At 34.9% G+C, this 18781-nt stretch overlaps 1 protein-coding gene across 4 annotated transcripts in view; it reads right to left on the bottom strand.

Annotated features, from left to right (window-relative positions):
• LOC145276756 (proto-oncogene tyrosine-protein kinase receptor Ret-like) overlaps positions 1-18781 on the bottom strand; it is a 343334-nt gene that overhangs the window by 133343 nt on the left and 191210 nt on the right. For all 4 annotated transcript variants that reach the window (XM_080128000.1, XM_080128001.1, XM_080128002.1 and 1 more), the window contains exon 5: positions 12568-12636. In XM_080128000.1, coding sequence (XP_079984126.1) covers positions 12568-12636 — 69 coding nt within the window. The remainder of the gene's footprint in view (positions 1-12567; positions 12637-18781) is intronic.

Below are 18781 nucleotides of genomic sequence, written 5' to 3'. Positions count from 1 at the left end.
GAAATAAAATAAATCTACTGATGTGCAAATCCAGTGATTATCGGTCTTACAAAATATCATTGGATATAATATTATATATAAGACTATCCCAGCTAAATAAAAGTACTCAATATACTAGATAGAGCAAATAAATCATAATTCAGGAATTTAAATTACGCGTTGGATCTTTTTACCTGCCGAATACCAAGAGCTTCCATTGCCAGATTTAGCATACACTTCCGATTAGAAATTCAATATCTTTTTTTGCTGCATCAATATCCAATTTCTCTTATTCTATGTAGCTAAAATGATTTAAAAATTTTTTTAAACATTTAATTTATTTTTTATGTTTATTACCTTTAGCAAATAAATTTTATAATATTTGCTAATATTTTCCTCCGAGGAGATGTATAAACATCGAAAACTCATGGGTTAAGGAAATATATTTTACTATACTGTATTCTTTGTCTTGCATACAATAAAATTTCTATATTGTAAATTTAACTTTTCAAATCACAAATTTTAAATTCATATATATATATATATATATATATATATATATATATATATATATATATATATATATATATATATATATCCTTTATGGCGGTGTTGGTTTAGAATGTGAAAACCCATATAAACGAAGAAACGTTCAATTTGAAAATAATCTCTATTTGGTCTACGAATTTTAAATTGATAACATTGGACTTGCGATGCAATGATTAAAAGCCCTTTTTCGGAGAGCTTGAGCTCCCCACGTTTAAAAACTTTATACATACCTTAAGCATAATTTAAATCGCGGTATTATAAATATGGTGATGCTAGCGCATGTTGTCACTCAAATTTGATTTTAGCTCAGATGTTTATAAAATCTCAGTCTTGTCAAAACAATCGGGGTAGACATGTGAAAAAGGTAAAAATGATTTTGTTGAGACCAGGAATTGAAAACAATGAAAACATGTCTGTTATTAATATGTATATTTCTCTGTTTCTCTTTCCCGCTTTCCCTCGCTTCGAATCGGTCGGAAAAGTTGCGATCCGATCTCGGCTGGCAGGGTACGAATTAGCCGGGTGTCGAATTCAAATAAATGTTCCTATTTCAAATTGAAATGAATAAATTTATAATTGTATAAAAACATGCGTTGTTCGCTTATTTCATGCAAGCGTCTAATTCCAGCACGAACATCCAAGCGCAGATAATTAATTTTCAGGAAAGAATTAATGATACCTAATGACGATAACTGTAGACCCTAAGAGAAGACCCACCAGCAGACGTAGCCGACAATATATCAGCCCCTTGATATCGTTTTACAATGTTGAGCACTCAGGGAACTAGTTGCCGTGCCCAGAAAGTAGCAGCCTTTGAAAAGACGACCCCACGGCGTGGAGACACCAAATAAATCATCGACTTTCAGACTTGCTCGCCCAACTATTAATTTTTAAATCTTTCAGTTAAATAAATCCAGACTGGAAAAAAGCTTTCTTCATAACTTTGATTCACGCTTCATCAGTAAATCAGTCAAATGCTGACAACGATGACAACGAAGACGAGAGTACGGTATACGCAGCAAAATAATAGAAAAAAAAAACAAGAAAATGATAAAGAAAATATAAAAGAATTAAATATAAAAACAAAATAAACAAAATAAAAATAAGTAAAAAATAGATTTAATGTCGCTTGAGCTCTGCTTATTGCCAGATCCACATTCTTAGGAACTTTGTCTCTCTGTGTGTATGTTTTCTGTAGGAATGACTTCGATAAGTATCGATAATCGATAATCGAAATAATCTGTTGAAAAAAGGAACAGGCGATTTTGACCAAAGAAAACACCTTACACAGCCTAACATCACAAGCGTATTTGAGAAGTTTTATTGCCATACAAGTCAAAAAGTCTGACATATAAAATAAACATTAGGTTTTTGATATGACAGGGACGTTCGAAATAATTGTTTCTGCATACAGCACAATTGCCCTATGATACTTGATTTTTTCATTTTAAACCCAAATTCAAACCATTGTATATATAAAATAATTTTATAATATCAACAGTAGGTTCTCTACAGTGCAACGTAGACTAGAGTGCACTGTGGACTAAGTTATTTCGGAGAAACATGTAAAGCTTCGCCCCAGTACACCACGATGGGTCATCAACAATGCAGGAAATCAATCAATTTTATTGAAAAATGTGCCATTTCATCGATTTCGATGGCAATAAAAATATAGGAGCGTGAAACATTCGTTGATCATCGTTCATTTCCGGGCAATGTCGAGTCACCCTGCTAATAAAAGAAAAGCTTTAATAATGAATTAATAGAAACACGTTTATCGTTGAATGAGAGGAAGTAAAATGAATAGGATAATCAAGAATGTTTTTATAAAAACTAAGATTGCCGATTTGGGGTCAAATGCAGTAATGTTAAGATGTTTGCGACATTGATTGCGGCAAGTAAATTAGCGCAATGATTCGTTTTCTTTTAAACGTATTCGTTTTGGGCAAGTGTCAAGTTTGTTTTCTATTTGTTTAGAAAGGTAAATATTGATATTGTTTGTTTTTATTACTTTTTCGCATGAATTATTTATTTGATAAACCGTAAAGAACGGAAATTTTCGATAAGCCACTGTCTTCGAAAAACTTGTAAAGAGTGGAAACATTCGCGAATGAGAACAAATTGCAAGAAAATAAAGAAAGAAAAATAAATAATAGAGAAGAAGAACAAGAAAAACTAGGAGAACCAGAGGAAGGAAAAAGAAACAAAAGACAAACACGTGAATAATAGGAAAAAAAATAAGTACAAAAAAGTAGAAGTAAAATAATAAAAGATAAACAGAAATAAAAAAGAAGAAAGATAAAGATCAAGAAAATGATAAAAGGAGACAGAAAAAAGATAAAACGAACGAGAAGCAGAAAAAAACGAAAAAGAACAAGAGTAATAACAATTAGTAGAAGATAACGAAGAAAAAGAGAAAAAGTAAAAAAGAAAAAGAACAAAATAATAACAAGTAGTAGAAGAAAAGAAGGAAAAGAAGAAAAAGTAAAAAAGAAACAAAGAAAAAAATAATAACAACTAGTAGAAGATATATATACATATATATATATAGAGAGAGATATTCATATATATATTGATATACATATATATAGATAGATATATGTATATATATATGTATATATATATACATATATATATACATATATCTATCTATATATATGCATATCATATACGAATATGAATATCTATCTATATATGTGTATATATATATATGTATATATATATATATATATATATATATATATATATATATATATCTGTGTTTGTGTATTTATTTAGAACGTTAATCTTCTCAGATTTGATTTGATTTTGATTACCAGCAAAATTATAGCTAGCTTATATTTTTTTTTCTCTGTGGATAAAAGCTATTCTTTAAAACTCCATAGAATAAGTAAGCTATTATCTATAATTTTTAATGCTTTTAAAAAAAATAAATACTGTTAATTGTAATTTGAAAAATTTATATACATATTATCTGTCTCCTCCAGTTTTTCTCGAAAATACTGGGCTGTTGTTTATAGACGTTTGCTATGATAAGGTGCAGTGGACTAAGTATTATGGTATAAGTACCATATTTATACGTTGTTTAAGTTTTCTCAGAATCTGTTTGAATTTCAGCAGGAACTTTGGCTATTATGAGGTGCAACGAACGAAATATTACAATATACGTTCGGTACACAAATAGGTATTAATAAAAATTAATAGGGATTATGTTGGGGAGTAGTACGGCGAAACATGTGTCTGTGGATAATAATTTTATTAATTATTTATATACTCTTTACATGTATTATTATTTCGATACAACCAAATCTTATTTTTTACATCTGACGGAACCTCCTGATTTTAACTCCCTGTGACGAAAAAAGACCTGCTATTTTCATTGAAAACGTTGCTTTGCTATAAGCTGTATCACCTGAAGAGGCCTCTCGTTACTAGTAACTAGTTGACCGAAACATTCTCATGACTGTGTAGCAACATATTATTGCTTATGTAGAAACAAAGAAAGATTATACCCTGCTGTAATTCGGTATTTAGCACTCTTGTACTAACCTGGTTACTCAACCTCTGGGAAACAATAACCTTAGATTATATATATATATATATATATATATATATATATATATAAACGAGATTAGACACTGATAGAATTCAGATGAAAAATTCTGATAGATATTACTTGAAGTAATACTTTCAAAGTGATCCTAGCCAAAAAGGAAAAGCTCAATATTTAAGAATATAGCAATATATAAGTTTCGTGGTTAAATTTTAAATTCTGAAAAAAACAACATATAGACATATATTCGAATTAAGAATTTATTGTTTGACAAAAGAATATATAGAAGGGGTTATGTTAATTTCCTTAATCAATGGATTTTCAATAATGGCTCTTACTCCACTATGCCTAACATAGCACAAACGATAATAACATCAAACAACTCTAAAATAAGAAAAGCCCAGGCCCATCCCCTTCATATTCCACCCACACAAAATTGTAATTGCCGAAACAAACAATCTTGCCCCTTAAGAAACGATTGCATGCACAAGGACGTAATCTATTCATGTACGTTCAGTGAACTCCCAACAACAACAAGTGCAACGGATAGAACACCAAAAAATCGTACTCGAAACACATTAACTACTGTACCAACAACATTAGAGAGCTCCACTGACTCCCACTATGCTAACCCCATAAATAAGACACATGATAACAATCAAGTTACTCAGGAACCATATCATGAAAACGATTCGAACCTAATCATCCCACCCCACCCCCTCTACAAGTTTATCCCACACCCATAGTAGACACTCCAACAGCTTAAATACCATTAATGCAAATGTAAAATCCCACACGTATATCGGCGCAACAGTAAATCTAATTAAACTGAGAATTTCCAACCATATATAAGCTCCTTTAATAATGAAAATCCAAATAGCAATAGAGCCACCTCCCTAACAACTCTGATTAAAGACCTCCAATATAGGAATATTCCGTACTCGCTAAAATGGGATATATTGAAAAAATCCAATTCATACACTCCTAAATCCAAATTCTGCAACCTTTGCACTTCAGAAGCAGTTGCAATAATAACATATCCTAAAGCCACGATAAACACCAAAAATGAGTTTATTTCGTTATGCAAGCACAGGAAAAAATTCAAGTATAGCCAGCTCAAAACCACTTAAGTCACCATACCTGAACTAGTTTTGGCATGTTGCCCCTATATGTATAAGCATGGATTCACGCTTGTATGAGTGTATATGTATGTATGCATGAGAGGGTGGATGTTGCATGCGCTATAGCTATGTTAATATTTACGTATGTCTATATGTGTACTTATAAATGTGCATGTTTGAGCAAGTATATGTTTGTACATGTCTATATATGTATGGCTGTACATCTGTATATATATGCGTATATATGTGTATATGTATATGTGTATATATGTGTGCATGTGTGTGTGCATATATATATATATATATATATATGCATGATCTTGTCTCCATTAATTTCCTTTCCTTATATATGTGGATGTATATATATGTGTGAGCTTGTAGGTGTGCGTTTTGTGTTGAGTGTATATACATATGATTATGAGCTGTAGTGTATATATGTACGTATGAACGTGTGTGTGTGCGTGTACACGCGTATGTATGTTTATGTATATGTATATATATATATATATATATATGCGTGTGTTTGTGTGAGCATGGACATTTAACTGAGTTACATACCTTAGCCGTATATTAGTACACTCTAACTGTCTATATCTTCTCTCTTTACATCATCAACATTCTGATCCACATCTGACATCAATTGAAATGAATGGCTCTCGTCTTCAGGAGGCCTCAAGTTTTGACAAGCTTCTGGGCTTGACCATTACTCCTGATCTTAAATGGAACACGTACATCAAATCTGTTGCCAAGGCCGCTGGAAAAATGGTGGGATCTTTCTATCGATCCGGTAGATATCTCACTGCTGATGCTATTATCTATCTATATAAGAGCCAGGTACGTCCAAGGATGGAATACTGTTGCCACATCTGGGCAGGATCTGCTAGAAAGGACTTGGCCTGCCTTGATAGAGTTCAAAATAGACTTCGTAGCCTCGTAGATGTCCTTTTCTCTTCCTTGCAACCTTTATCTCACAGAAGAGATGTTGCGAGTTTGTCTCTGATGTATCGTTATTTTCATGGAAAGTGTTCGAATGAGCTTCAATCTATGGTCCCCCCCTCGCCAAACTTTCACAAGAAACACTCGTCTAGCTGTAAACACTATCAATAATTCCCCCCAGTCTTTATCTGTGCCTAAACCTAAACGTAGATTCCATGAACAAAGTTTTTTTCTTAGAACTGCACGCCTGTGAAATTGTCTTCCGTTTTCCTGCTTTCCGGCTGACTACAATATGGTTGTCTTCAAGTCTAACGTAAATAAGTTCTTGATGAGCCGTTCCATATAAGTTATCAACTTTACCAAATTTTCATTACTAATGATTACTATAATGTCCAATTTCTACTGTACACTCTTTAACCCTTATCCTTGAGTGGCCTCTTGGCCTTGATAATTGTGGTGATGCCTATGTAAAAAAAAAATCTCCCTTGACCATATAACTGAGTTGGCAATTTGATATTATCCTCCTCTCTAAAATACAATCATTAGATAAACCCGATCATTTGTTGATGCATGTATATCTTTAACGATAGGTGCATCTCTCTCTGCATTTGTATGTTAGATATATCAGTGTACGCACCTTTATCTCTTTTTAGACATAACGCTTATGTAGATGTTTATTTGCTGTATGTATACGATGGTATGTAAAAGGGGGTGTATGTGTGTCTGTGGGTATATATTTGCTTATATCTGCACTTATGTTTAGGTTTGACAAATGGCTATACAAGTAATCATTATATAAATAGTTAAAATCAACTACGCTTGGGCGACCCCATACCCAGCCCCACATTTAAATCAATACTCCCATTATAAAAATCGCTAATTAACCACAGTATATAAACGCTCACTCAAACATCAATTCCAACTCAATGAACAACAAAACAAACTCATCCATAGATCGCCCCCAAACAGAAATATATGTATTTTAAATAAAATTTAAACAAACTTATTTAAACCAGATCACACTACGACAACAAGCGTAATGAACTGATTTATCTCAACTAATCAAGTCACCTTTAAATATACTCTCAAAATTAAAAGAACCCAACCGTAAACTCACTTAAATAAGTAACCCTCCAAACATTCCATATTTCCAGAGCATGACTCGTCTTTATATCAACCTCATCCGCTCACCCATCCGAACAGCAAAAGCAGCACACCCACTCCTTATCACGCACACCCTCATTGAAAATCACAAGAATATCCATTTCCCATTTGAACTTAAAATCAAGAGGTCAACCCTTTTAAAGAATATTGAAATACAATTTCTCCCCCTGCCGAAAAAATTCCATTAAGAACCTGTATGCTCGCCCAATTTTAACCCTCCCCCTCTCTCTTTACCCTCTCTACTTAACCCCACTCTCCTCTTTCCCTCATCTAAAAGGCTTCCCTCACCCACTATCAACTAGAAAGTTAAATATCTTTCTACCGGGACTCACACCAGAAGCAAGCCGTCCAACGCACCGTTCTGAATATCATCTCAGGATTATTTTGGCTATTTTGTTACCTATACTATTGATTTCGAGATCCATTGCATACTTAATTCAATGCTTAAATTCTATTACTCATTAATTACAATGGAACTACTCATGGAATGGTATATCCACCCAATATCGGATACACTTTGTCAACACCAAAAAAGCATTTGGACTACAGCAACCAACACACACTCAACGCAACAACGAATAAGGCTACCCCGTATACTTTTCAAAAAATCAATAAGAAGCAATACGCTTTCACTATATGGGAATTTTACTTTCTCCCCTGTGCCTGGATTACTCAGGTTGTATCAACTTCTCTTTTCGTATAATTTTTTCCATATAATTATCCACAACCACTCAAAAAAACTATTTTCAATAATTGTGCTGAAAAACAAAATTAGCGCCCATTCACAGCTGAACATTTTGCTAACCGCATTTCATTTCCTCTGATGATATGTGCCATTGTTGAAAATCCATGGATTAATGAAATTAAAATAACCCCTTCTATATATTTCTTTTGTCAAACAATAAATTCTTAATTCGAATATATGTCTCTATATGTTGTTTTTTCAGAATTTAAAATTTAACCACCAAACTTATATATTGCTCTATTCTTAAATATTGAGCTTTTCCTTTTTGGCTAGGATCACTTTGAAAGTATTACTTCAAGTAATATCTATCAGGATTTTTCATCTGAATTCTATCAGTGTCTTATCTCGCTTATATATATAATAAATAGAAACATTAAAAAGTCCCCTATATATATCTTTAAATACACCCTTGTAAACAAACATAATATTAAGAATACCTGAACCGTCTAAGACTGAAACGAAAAATCACAATAGAAAAATCTAAGAATCCAAAAAATAAGTATCCAAATTGAATGAAAACACCCCTACCCTTATTTCAGAGGAGCTTGCCCTCTCCTCACACATACACATTAGTAACGACCTTGGATCACAGTTACCTTCCTAGTGAAGCAAACAACTTTATAATACTATAAAACAGTACACACATTCTTCAAACCAATAAAAGAAACACACACACATCCTACCCTAAGGGAAAAAAAGAAAAAAACAAAGAAAGATAAATAAAAACTCAAGCAGAAAGAGAGAGTGAGAGGGAGAAACATAAGACAGCAATAACAACAGTCCAATTTAACAGTAATAAAAATTGAACATTCCAATGAAAAGTGGATTCACTTACACGATTCCACCTCTCGGAAACATTTCAAATGAACTACGAAAATGCTCTTTTTACATCTTCAACACATCTTGAATATATTTTAAGCATTTTAAATAATTTCTGAAGAGGACGCTTCACAGAACGTCTGAAACGCGTTAAAAACGATTTCAGTGGTTTAAAAACATTATTACAATGATCTAAACATAATTTTCAATGAAAAACCAAGACACGGTATAGTAAAATAATGTTAAAAAATACACATTGTTGGTGACCACCCCCTTATTTAAATATACATCTTTCTCTCGTTGGAATTTCTTAACCCATTTTATATAAATATAAATATATGTATACAGGGTGTCCACAAAGTCTGGCTACATTATCTAGCCAGTCTTTGTGGAAGCATCCTGTAGATTATGTAGCCAGATTTTGTGGGTACCCTATATATATATATATATATATATATATATATATATATATATATATATATATATATATATATATATATATATATATCATAAAATAGATATTCAGCTTGAGGCACAACGTACGATGGTGTACTTAGAGCGTAAAACAATATTCGCACAGTAGGATTGGTTGGAAAATTGATTTAAATCCGTAAATTCAATAAGCATTGTCAGTAAATCCATAATATATATATATGTGTGTATATATATATGTATATATATATATATATATATATATATATATATATATATATATATGCTATAACACGTTAGGCTACCCTCTTTCTTTCTGACATTGTTGTTTTGCCGCTAGTTGTGTAACGATGGCCAGCACTCTCCGAAATATCGATTGCTCATCCAAAAGCCACTCTTCATTCAAGAATTGTCCTTCCAGTCAAATTTGATGAGAAACAGTTTTCAAATTAAAAATCCTTCGTTGAGATCTGATCACTTTGCATTAATATTTGCTTTTCAAATCAGAATTCGGTGTTGCATCTTTTACAAGAAGGAGAGAAGAGAGAAGAGAGAAGAGCAGAAGACCATCTCCAAGCCAGCCATTAACAATTCTTTGCCGTTTATTGAAGAACTTAGTTTTAGTTTTTCTATTATAATAGTTTTCTTGTTATTTCAGAATCATTTTTGTCGAAAATTGATAATTTATAATATTGGTGTTATTCAAATTACTTTTCTCATCTTAGATATTTGGTGCGACATAATCACATTGACACACCGGTTATTGTTATTAGGTTCGTGCAAAAATAATGTTGTTTTTAACATGAAGTTGAACGTCGAAAGACGACATTATTTTTCCACCATGTGGCTGGTTACTTTTAATGCAATTATAGCCAGGCTTCTATGCCAATCTGACATCGGTTGAAATGAATGGCTCCGTCTTGGGGAGGCTTCATGTTTTGACAAGCTTCTGGGCTTGGCTTTTACTCCTAACCTGAAATGGAACTCATATATCAAATCCATTGCTAAAGTTGCTGGAGAAATGGTGGGATCCTTCTACCATTCCAGTAGATATCTCACACCTGATGCAACTCTCTATCTATATAAAAGCTAGGTACGTCCAAGGATAGGGTACTGTTGCCATATCTGGACAGGAGCTGCTAGAAGTAGCTTATCCTGCCTTGACAGAGTTAAAAATAGACTTCATAGCTTAGTGGAGGGGGCCTTTTTCTCTTCCCTGCAACCTCTTTCCCACAGAAAAGACGTTGTAAGTTTGTCTCTGCGTTATCCTTATTTTCATGGCAAGTGCTCAGCTGAGTTGCAATCTATGCCCCCCTCGCCAAACTTTCAGGAAAAACACTCGTTTAGCCAAAACCACTATCAATAATTTCCCACACTCTTTATCTGTACCTAAACCTAAATGTAGATTCCATGAACATAGTTTCTTTCTTAGAACTGCACGCCTGTGGAACTCTCTTCCGATTGCCTGCTTTCCAGCTGACTATAATATGATTGTCTTCAAGTCCAACGTAAACAAGTTCTTTATGAACTATCCCCCAAGTAATCGAGTTTACAAAATTCCCACTAGTTATGTTTACTACGCTATAATCACATTGACTAATGTATACGTATTAACCGTTATCCTCGAGTGGCCTACGTGCCTTAATAAGTGGTGATTCCTATGTAAAAAAAATAGATCACCTAAGTTAAGCAAAGTTTAGGCTGGTCATTACCAGATGGGCGAAAAATGTGGCAATACTAGATGGGTGATCGATTTGGAAATACCAGGCGCTGTATGTAAGAGAGCTTCCACACCTCTCTGCAAGAGTCGCAAAAAGCTAAAGTCGTCTATTTCTTCTTCGATATTCTCACAAAGATTCAGCTGAATCTCGTCAGAGTTGGGAATCTGTACATAATGTTAAGCGGAAACCATTATTTTATCCAAGGTTTTTGCTATTTTTTTAAATTGGCTCATTCCCTCTCGGTCTCATACACTGTTCTCTGCAGTTCTGGAAATTCCATCTAACGGTGCACAAAACAAAGAATAACGATTACGAATAACGCCACGTTTTCGAGCGAGAGAAAACGAAGCTAAGTTCTCCAACGTGACACGGTTAAATGATGTGGAAACTGATAACCTCATCAGATGTTACGGAGTTCTCTGTTAGCATCAGCCAATTATTTCTCAAGTAATAAATTATGGTAAAAAAAAAAGAATTATTTACTTATTTATTATTGCAAACAAACTCAGTGGACGTCTTCTTGTGTCTTTTTACAGTTAAGAAGAAAACAATTATGTAGGTTTTTAGTCTCTCTCTCTCTCTCCAAAGTCTATTGTCTCCAAAAATAAACCTTAAAGAAAACTTTGTCTTTCCTGCATGCTCAATGCCGATGCAATTTTCTACCATAAGAGCCAAGTTCGTCCTAGGATGGAGTACTGTTGCCATATTTGGGTGTGAGCTGCTAGAAGCATCTTAATCTGCTTTGACACAGTTCAAAATAGACTTCGTAACCTAGGTGGGGGATGTTCTTTTCTCTTCCCCGCAACCTCTTTCACACAGAAGAAACGTTGCGAGCCTGTCTCTACTTTATAATTATTTTCATGGCAAGTGCTCGTTTGCCAAACTTTCACGAAAACGCTGGTCTAGCTGAAACGACTATCAATACTTGTCCCCACTCTTTATTGCCTTGACCTAAACATAGATTCCATGAACAAAGTTTCTTCCTAAAAATTGCATGCCTGTGGATTTCTCTTCCGTTTTCCTTCTTTCCAGATGACTACAGTATGTTTGTCTTCAAGTCCAACGTAAACAAGTTCCTGATGAGCCGTCCGCTTAAGTAATCCAATTTACAAAATTTCCAATACTAACGATTACTACATTTTCCCATTGATTATCGTACACTCATAAACCCTTATCCTCAAATAGCCTCCGGGCCTTGATAGATGGTCACTCCTTTGTAACAAAATTGGTTTTTATTCATCTAAGCAGACGAGATGACCGACAACCACTATATAAAATGGTCATGAAACGCAGCGACGGGAAACAGCGACTAAAAAGAGCACATAAAAGCATATATTTGGCTTATTGATTGCTCATTATAGAAAACATAACATGCACACCCAGTGTCGTTAATCACATAGCCAGCCCCACGCCAACTATTCTGTAGGTTATTCAATTAAACACCATAAGACTCAATCAAAAGAGCCCACATGCAAAACCTGTTTCAACCAATTATATATCATGTTAATCAGTTCGATATTATTTCAAGAAAATGGTTGCAATACTTACCGTTGTATATATGGATGCATTACGAAATACTTTTTCTACAACAGGACTCGACCGTTTCCTTTTGGATGCCTAAAAAATAAAGAAAAAGATTAGGGATAAAGAACAACTCCATTCGTGCTCTCGTATGAAACACGTTCTAGACAGAAATGCCTCCTATTTTTTTATTGCGCCTCGAATAGATCAAAGGGGAATGCAAATTGCATTGCCACGATGACTAAACGTATGCATTCATGAAATGAACGTTTCATCTCTCTGGTGCAGATATTGACAGTGTGATATATATATATATATATATATATATATATATATGAAAGTGTCAGTCTGTCTGTCTGTCTGTGTACATTTCCCTACTCAATAACTCCGTCAACTTTCAGTCTACAGACTCGAAATTTGATATACTGGGTTGTGAGATTCGGGAAAATCTTTGTAATCGGTTTTCGGCCCAAAATTTGGCTGTTAAGGGGTCAACGCTTAACGATTTGACCTTTGAGAACTCTACCAAACTCCTCCGCCAATTTTGGGTCTAAACACTTGAAATTTTAGATATAGGTGCTTGGACATGGATCTAACTTACACACTTGATTTTAGCCTAAAACAATAAATGTTAAGGGGTCATAATAGGGGTCAAAGTTTTAAAAAATTGACCTACGCGATCTCTACCAAATTACTAAAGACGGTTTTTGGTCTAAACATTTGAAATTTTACATAAAGGGTATTCAGAGATAGGGCAAGCTTTTTAATCGGTTTGGGTCAAAAATTTGAGCTACAAATATATAAATCTATGTATCTATATTTGCATGTCTGCCTAAAACGTTTGACAAAGGCGAAGGATTTTCAAAAGATCAGTGTAGTTTTGAAGCTCGGCCCAGGCGGCAAATACCGAAGAATTGGCTAAAAACATTAATTTCTTCACCCTCAACTGGGCACTTTTCTACAGGAAGGGATTGCTTTTTTCGCCGATATTTTCGAAGGTTATCCCCTCGTTTCGATTGTATTGCCTTAATTTAAACCTACGTCACCTCCGGTTTGGCGGTGGTCGTAACAGCAAAGACGTCGTATTTTTTCCTGTTCTTTCCGCCTTCGATGTGCGGGTTCGAGCCTGCCTTCCTATTACCACTTCTTTTTGCTCAACACACATCTCCAAACACCCGGGCAACGCCGGACATCCACGCTATTGCTCTAAGAAAGCAATCCTTGTCATGGACGTGCGTCAGAAGCAAATATGCGTCATTGAATTCCTCCATGAAGAAAAAATTTGAACCGATCAACATTCACCGGCGCCTATTGACCGTTTACGAAGCTGATGCAGTTGATGTCAGCACGTGTTCGTCAATTTCAGAGTGGCGGTAGAGATGTGAGGTTGAAACCGCGCTTCAGACTTTTATGATCGACGCATCAAAAGAATCTTGGGGACTATATAGAAAAATAAATTCTGGAACACAAAAGGTTGCTCGTTTTAATGATACTACTCCCATCTGCGTAGCTATTAGATGTTTAAGTTTTTGAGTTAAAAAAATAGGAGGGCTTAGTTTTAGAAGCCCTTCGTATTTAAGGTAAATTTTATTCAACATATGGCTTCGCTTATATTCAGCTTTTGCTAATGAGTAAAAGAAAAAAGGTTTAATGCATGGAGAATTAATGTCGTGTGCGCAGGAGTTTGAGACTCGTGTATAAGAATCAATATATGATAAAATACAGGATGGCCCACTTAAAAGTAGCCCAATCTATATACTCTTTGTCTAATCCACTTTTTGCAGATTAAGCGGCCCACTTAAAAGTAGCCCGATCTCTTTAATCTTTCTCTTAATAACCAACTGACACCACAAGACAAAATGTAATTCTTTTCCCAACAAGATGGCGTTACATGCTACACGTCTCACAGATCACTGACACGAGTTCATGACATGTTTATGGAAGAGAGAACAATAAGCAAAGGGTTATGGCCACCACGTTCCCCGGACTTATCATGTGATTTTTATCTTTGGAGGACTTTAAAGCAAAAAGTTATGCAAATAATCCTCACAATCTAGACCAACTAACGGAGAACATTAGCAACGCTATTAGGAGAACCACCAGAGAAGATCCACGTTGCATCTTTTATAAAACTACATGTAATTCAAACAATAAAAGAAGGTTCCTCCTCTCTACTATATTTTCTGGGCATTTTTAAGTGGGCCGCCCTGCAGTAGAAAACAATTAATATATGCATATATATATATGCACAAGGGATGCATATATACATATATAGACATTCGCACACAAATTGTTTCGCTGTATCACATCTCTTTAGTGTGGATTGTCTAGCAACTACCTCAAGCCAGGTTGAAACTCGACCGCCTAATTGATAGCCGTTACGTTACTTGGCTTTTATCTCCGGAGGAAAAACAGTTAACAAAATGATATTTATATATTTACTTAAAGTTTTCAAATTTTTCCATTTTGTAAACTTTAATTCCTAACGTGTATATACATATATGTGTGTGTATGTGTGCGTGGATACGCACGAGCGCGCGCGCGTAATGGGCTGTGTTTTATTTATAAATTAAGCTAGCCGAAGATAGCAATGAATGCCCCTGGAGGATTGATTATTTTATTATTACGTCAGACATTTCATTTTCTTTATGTATATCATTCATAAATTGAATTCATCGTCTTACGATTCTTATTGAATGTTGTCTCTGCTACTACAGCTATTTCTTTCCGTCACGCCTTTATTCTTACCGACCATCTGAAACACCCAGTGTGTTTTCAAACAATAAAAATTATCAATTTTAATGAATGAGGTGGGCTTCCTTTAGTGACGTCATTATTTTGATATATATTATTTACACTATTCATCATCATCATCATCATCATCATCATCATCATCATCATCATCATTATTATCATAATCAGTTTATCGTTCGTTTAACATGCTTGTTTGGTTTTATTTGGCTTTATATTGGGTCGAGGTGGGTCCAGAAGGGTCATTTCGAATAAATTCAGAAAATCCTCTGATTGGTCAAAAATGTTGTTACTTGTTTTTATTAATGCATGCGTCGAGCTACATCCGCAGAGATGAATTTAAGCATTTTCATTTTAGACGCCTAGATGTAAACCGGTCGCCACAGCACAATCTTTTTGTGCTCTGAAGCTGATAGTTCCACTACCGGATCCAACACTACAACATATCCACAAAGAAATATTTCGCAATTTCGGTCTCAGTTCCTCGATTGCTTTTTCTGAAATGGCGGGCCCCTCTGCCAAGGGTTTGGTTACGTAGCACTTGTAACATCTACACATCTAATCAAGCCATGTATACCTTTCAGCCATCAGCAATATTAACAATTGATTTTTATTATATTGTGACGTCATACACTATCCTGCATGTGGCGTCAGCCCGATCTTCTACGTTTCCTTCGTTTCACCATAAAACAATGCACGACTCTTTCCAATTCGTATCTCCCCTCTTCAGCATATCCAATAACTTTCTCTGCTGTTTCCGTCGAGATAGGTTTATAACCGTTCGCTCTATATTTCCTCTTTACGCCAATGTCCAAATAATGGCATCCGAACGTCGATCTTTTATCTTTCCACTCTTGCACCAGCTCGTCATATCTGATCTTTTTTTCATATTCTGCAACAGTAACGCTTTCTTCCCATTGTATAAGATTAATTGAATAAAAGTTGTTATTTTTCCCATAGCTGGAGTGCGCAGATGAACATAAAAGATACGACATAGTTTGAACACGGCATACCAGATTTCATATATGGCGATAGTATCTACAAAGTTAATCTCGTACCCACCGGTTGTACAAATGAACGCGATTAAATTTACTACTCGGTAGTCATGAGCCCTCTGCTCTAACTACTGTGCTTAGCAATGGACAAATGGAAAGCGACAATGTGATTAGTGGCAGTTTTCTTTCTATCAGATTTTAGTGTCTTTGAAGGTGAGTTTATTTTTGCGTTTTTTTGTTTTTTTTATAATTTCTACTTTGCATCGTTTGAGGCAAATTGCATCATGTCGGTTTAATAAAGGGTGAAAAATAATCCGATCAAACGTGAAAAATGATATAGATAAAATGTTAATACAGGGTGTCCCAAAATGATCTGATATATTTGTAGGTAAAAAAAAATTAAATAACAGATAAAGGAAATATTTTTATATCTTTTAAATGTACCTAGAATGCCATTTGATTTTCATTAGGTCAAAATTCATTTATATCTGTATTTATGTATTTTTTTAAGGAAATGTTCTCAAAATCATTTGATTTCTTTGCGTGGTGATATTGGTTGTCCCGCAAAATCAACTGATGTAAACCCTTGCGATGTTTTCTTATAGGGATATTTGAAGTCAAAAGTATTCAGCTACTGCTCTGAATCTCTTGAAGAATTCAAACGAGCTATTCGTTCTGAAAATTCTGCTATTCCACCCGAAATGATCCATCGAGTTATTGAAAAGTTTCGTGAACATCTACAATGTTAGCAATGATGGGAAACATTTGACCGATTAAGTATTTAAGACTGTGAAATAAAATGCCATTAAAATTACGTACATTAAAAAAAATTCATATTTTCTTTATTTAATTGTCATTTATTATTTTTTTACAAACAATATGTCAGATCCTATTGGGGCAGTTGTATAATATCACAATGTAAGTGACGTAAGGACGTCTTCAGTAATATACATATATATGTGTATGTGTGAATAAGCTTAAAACACTTATGTCTGTAGGTATAAGAAGTATTAGTATTCATCGAAAAAATATTATGGTTCTAAGCGCCTTAAGTTGAGCTCTATTTAATGAATTCGCCTCTTGGATCTTCCGACCACTCTGTTGTATCAATTAAGATAAAAATGAAATGTAATAAGTCCCCAGACGTACCTCTCCATCGTACAGTATATCGATACACTAGGCTGACTGGGATAGCTTCCGTACATTTATATCTGATCTACCTCTGCATTCCATGTTTAAAAAGGATGTGTCCTCTATAGTATTAGACCTGACTGAATGGTTAATTGTAGGTATTGACCATTTCATACCCTCTAAAAAGTTTCAGCAAAAACCTAACAGCCAGCCATGGTTCTCTCCAGAATGTGCTGCTGCCATTGCGCACAGAAATCACTTTTTCCACTGCTTCAAACGTAATAGATGTATGGAAACTAAAGCCGTTTTCAGGACTGCCAGCAACCATTGTAAGAAAGTAATAAGGAACGCAAGAGAGTTGTATGCTCAGTCCGTCAAGTCCAAAGTAGCTGAGCAGCGGCTTGGTTCCCACCAGTTTTGGCAAATAGCAAACAGAATCCTGAACAGAAGCGTGCGCTCCATCCCAACTATTATCAATGGACCTGAGGTAATCTCGTCAGCATCAGACAAAGCCAAACTCTATGTCAAGAACTTTGCAGCTAATTCTACCCTTTGCGACCAAGGCCGCCAACCCCCAATATTTCCTCCTGTATCAGAAAACACGCTGTGATATACGTATATCTGTACGTGATATTGCCAAGCTAATCAAAAACCTTGATTCCAGTAAAGCAACTGGCCCTGACGGTATTCCAATTATAGTACTCAAAAAACTTCAACCTGAACTAGCGCCCATACTTACAAAACTGTTTAAACGTTGTCTTAAGGAGAATAGTTTCCCATCTCCCTGGAAAATCTCATCAGTATGCCCTGTATTTAAGAATTCAGGTGATCGCTCATCCCCCTCTCAGTACAGGCCAATAAGTCTCCTGTGCGTCATGAGTAAGTTGCTAGAATCTGTGTTAAATACAGAAGTAATCAACCATCTCAACAAAAATAACCTTCTTAGTGACACTCAATATGGTTTCCGCTCTGCTAGATCTACAGCAGATGTGCTTACAGTTATATCGCATAGGATTAGCAAATCTCTCGACGGTGGCAATCTTTCTAGGGCAATTGCTCTTGACATGTCTAAGGCCTTTGATAGGGTGTGGCATGAAGGTTTACTTCATAAGATCGCTAGTTATGGTATAGCTGGAAATGTCTTCTCAATTATTAAATCATTTCTTTCTGATAGGTTCATAAGAGTAGTAGTTGAGGGGCAAAAATCAGAAGCTCACAGTATTAATGCCGGTGTCCCTCAGGGGTCCATCCTGGGCCCAACTCTTTTCCTGATCTACATTAATGATCTTCCAAATCACATCCTTACATCATTTGTAGACATTTATGCTGACGACACTACCATTTATGGTTGCACATCTAAGACA

Source organism: Euprymna scolopes, chromosome 5 (genome assembly GCF_053919585.1).
Source record: "Euprymna scolopes isolate OS-2025 chromosome 5, ASM5391958v1, whole genome shotgun sequence".
Lineage (NCBI taxonomy): Eukaryota > Metazoa > Mollusca > Cephalopoda > Sepiida > Sepiolidae > Euprymna > Euprymna scolopes.
The sequence above is the reverse complement of the archived record's forward strand: the minus strand, read 5'-3'. Positions and strand labels throughout refer to the sequence as shown.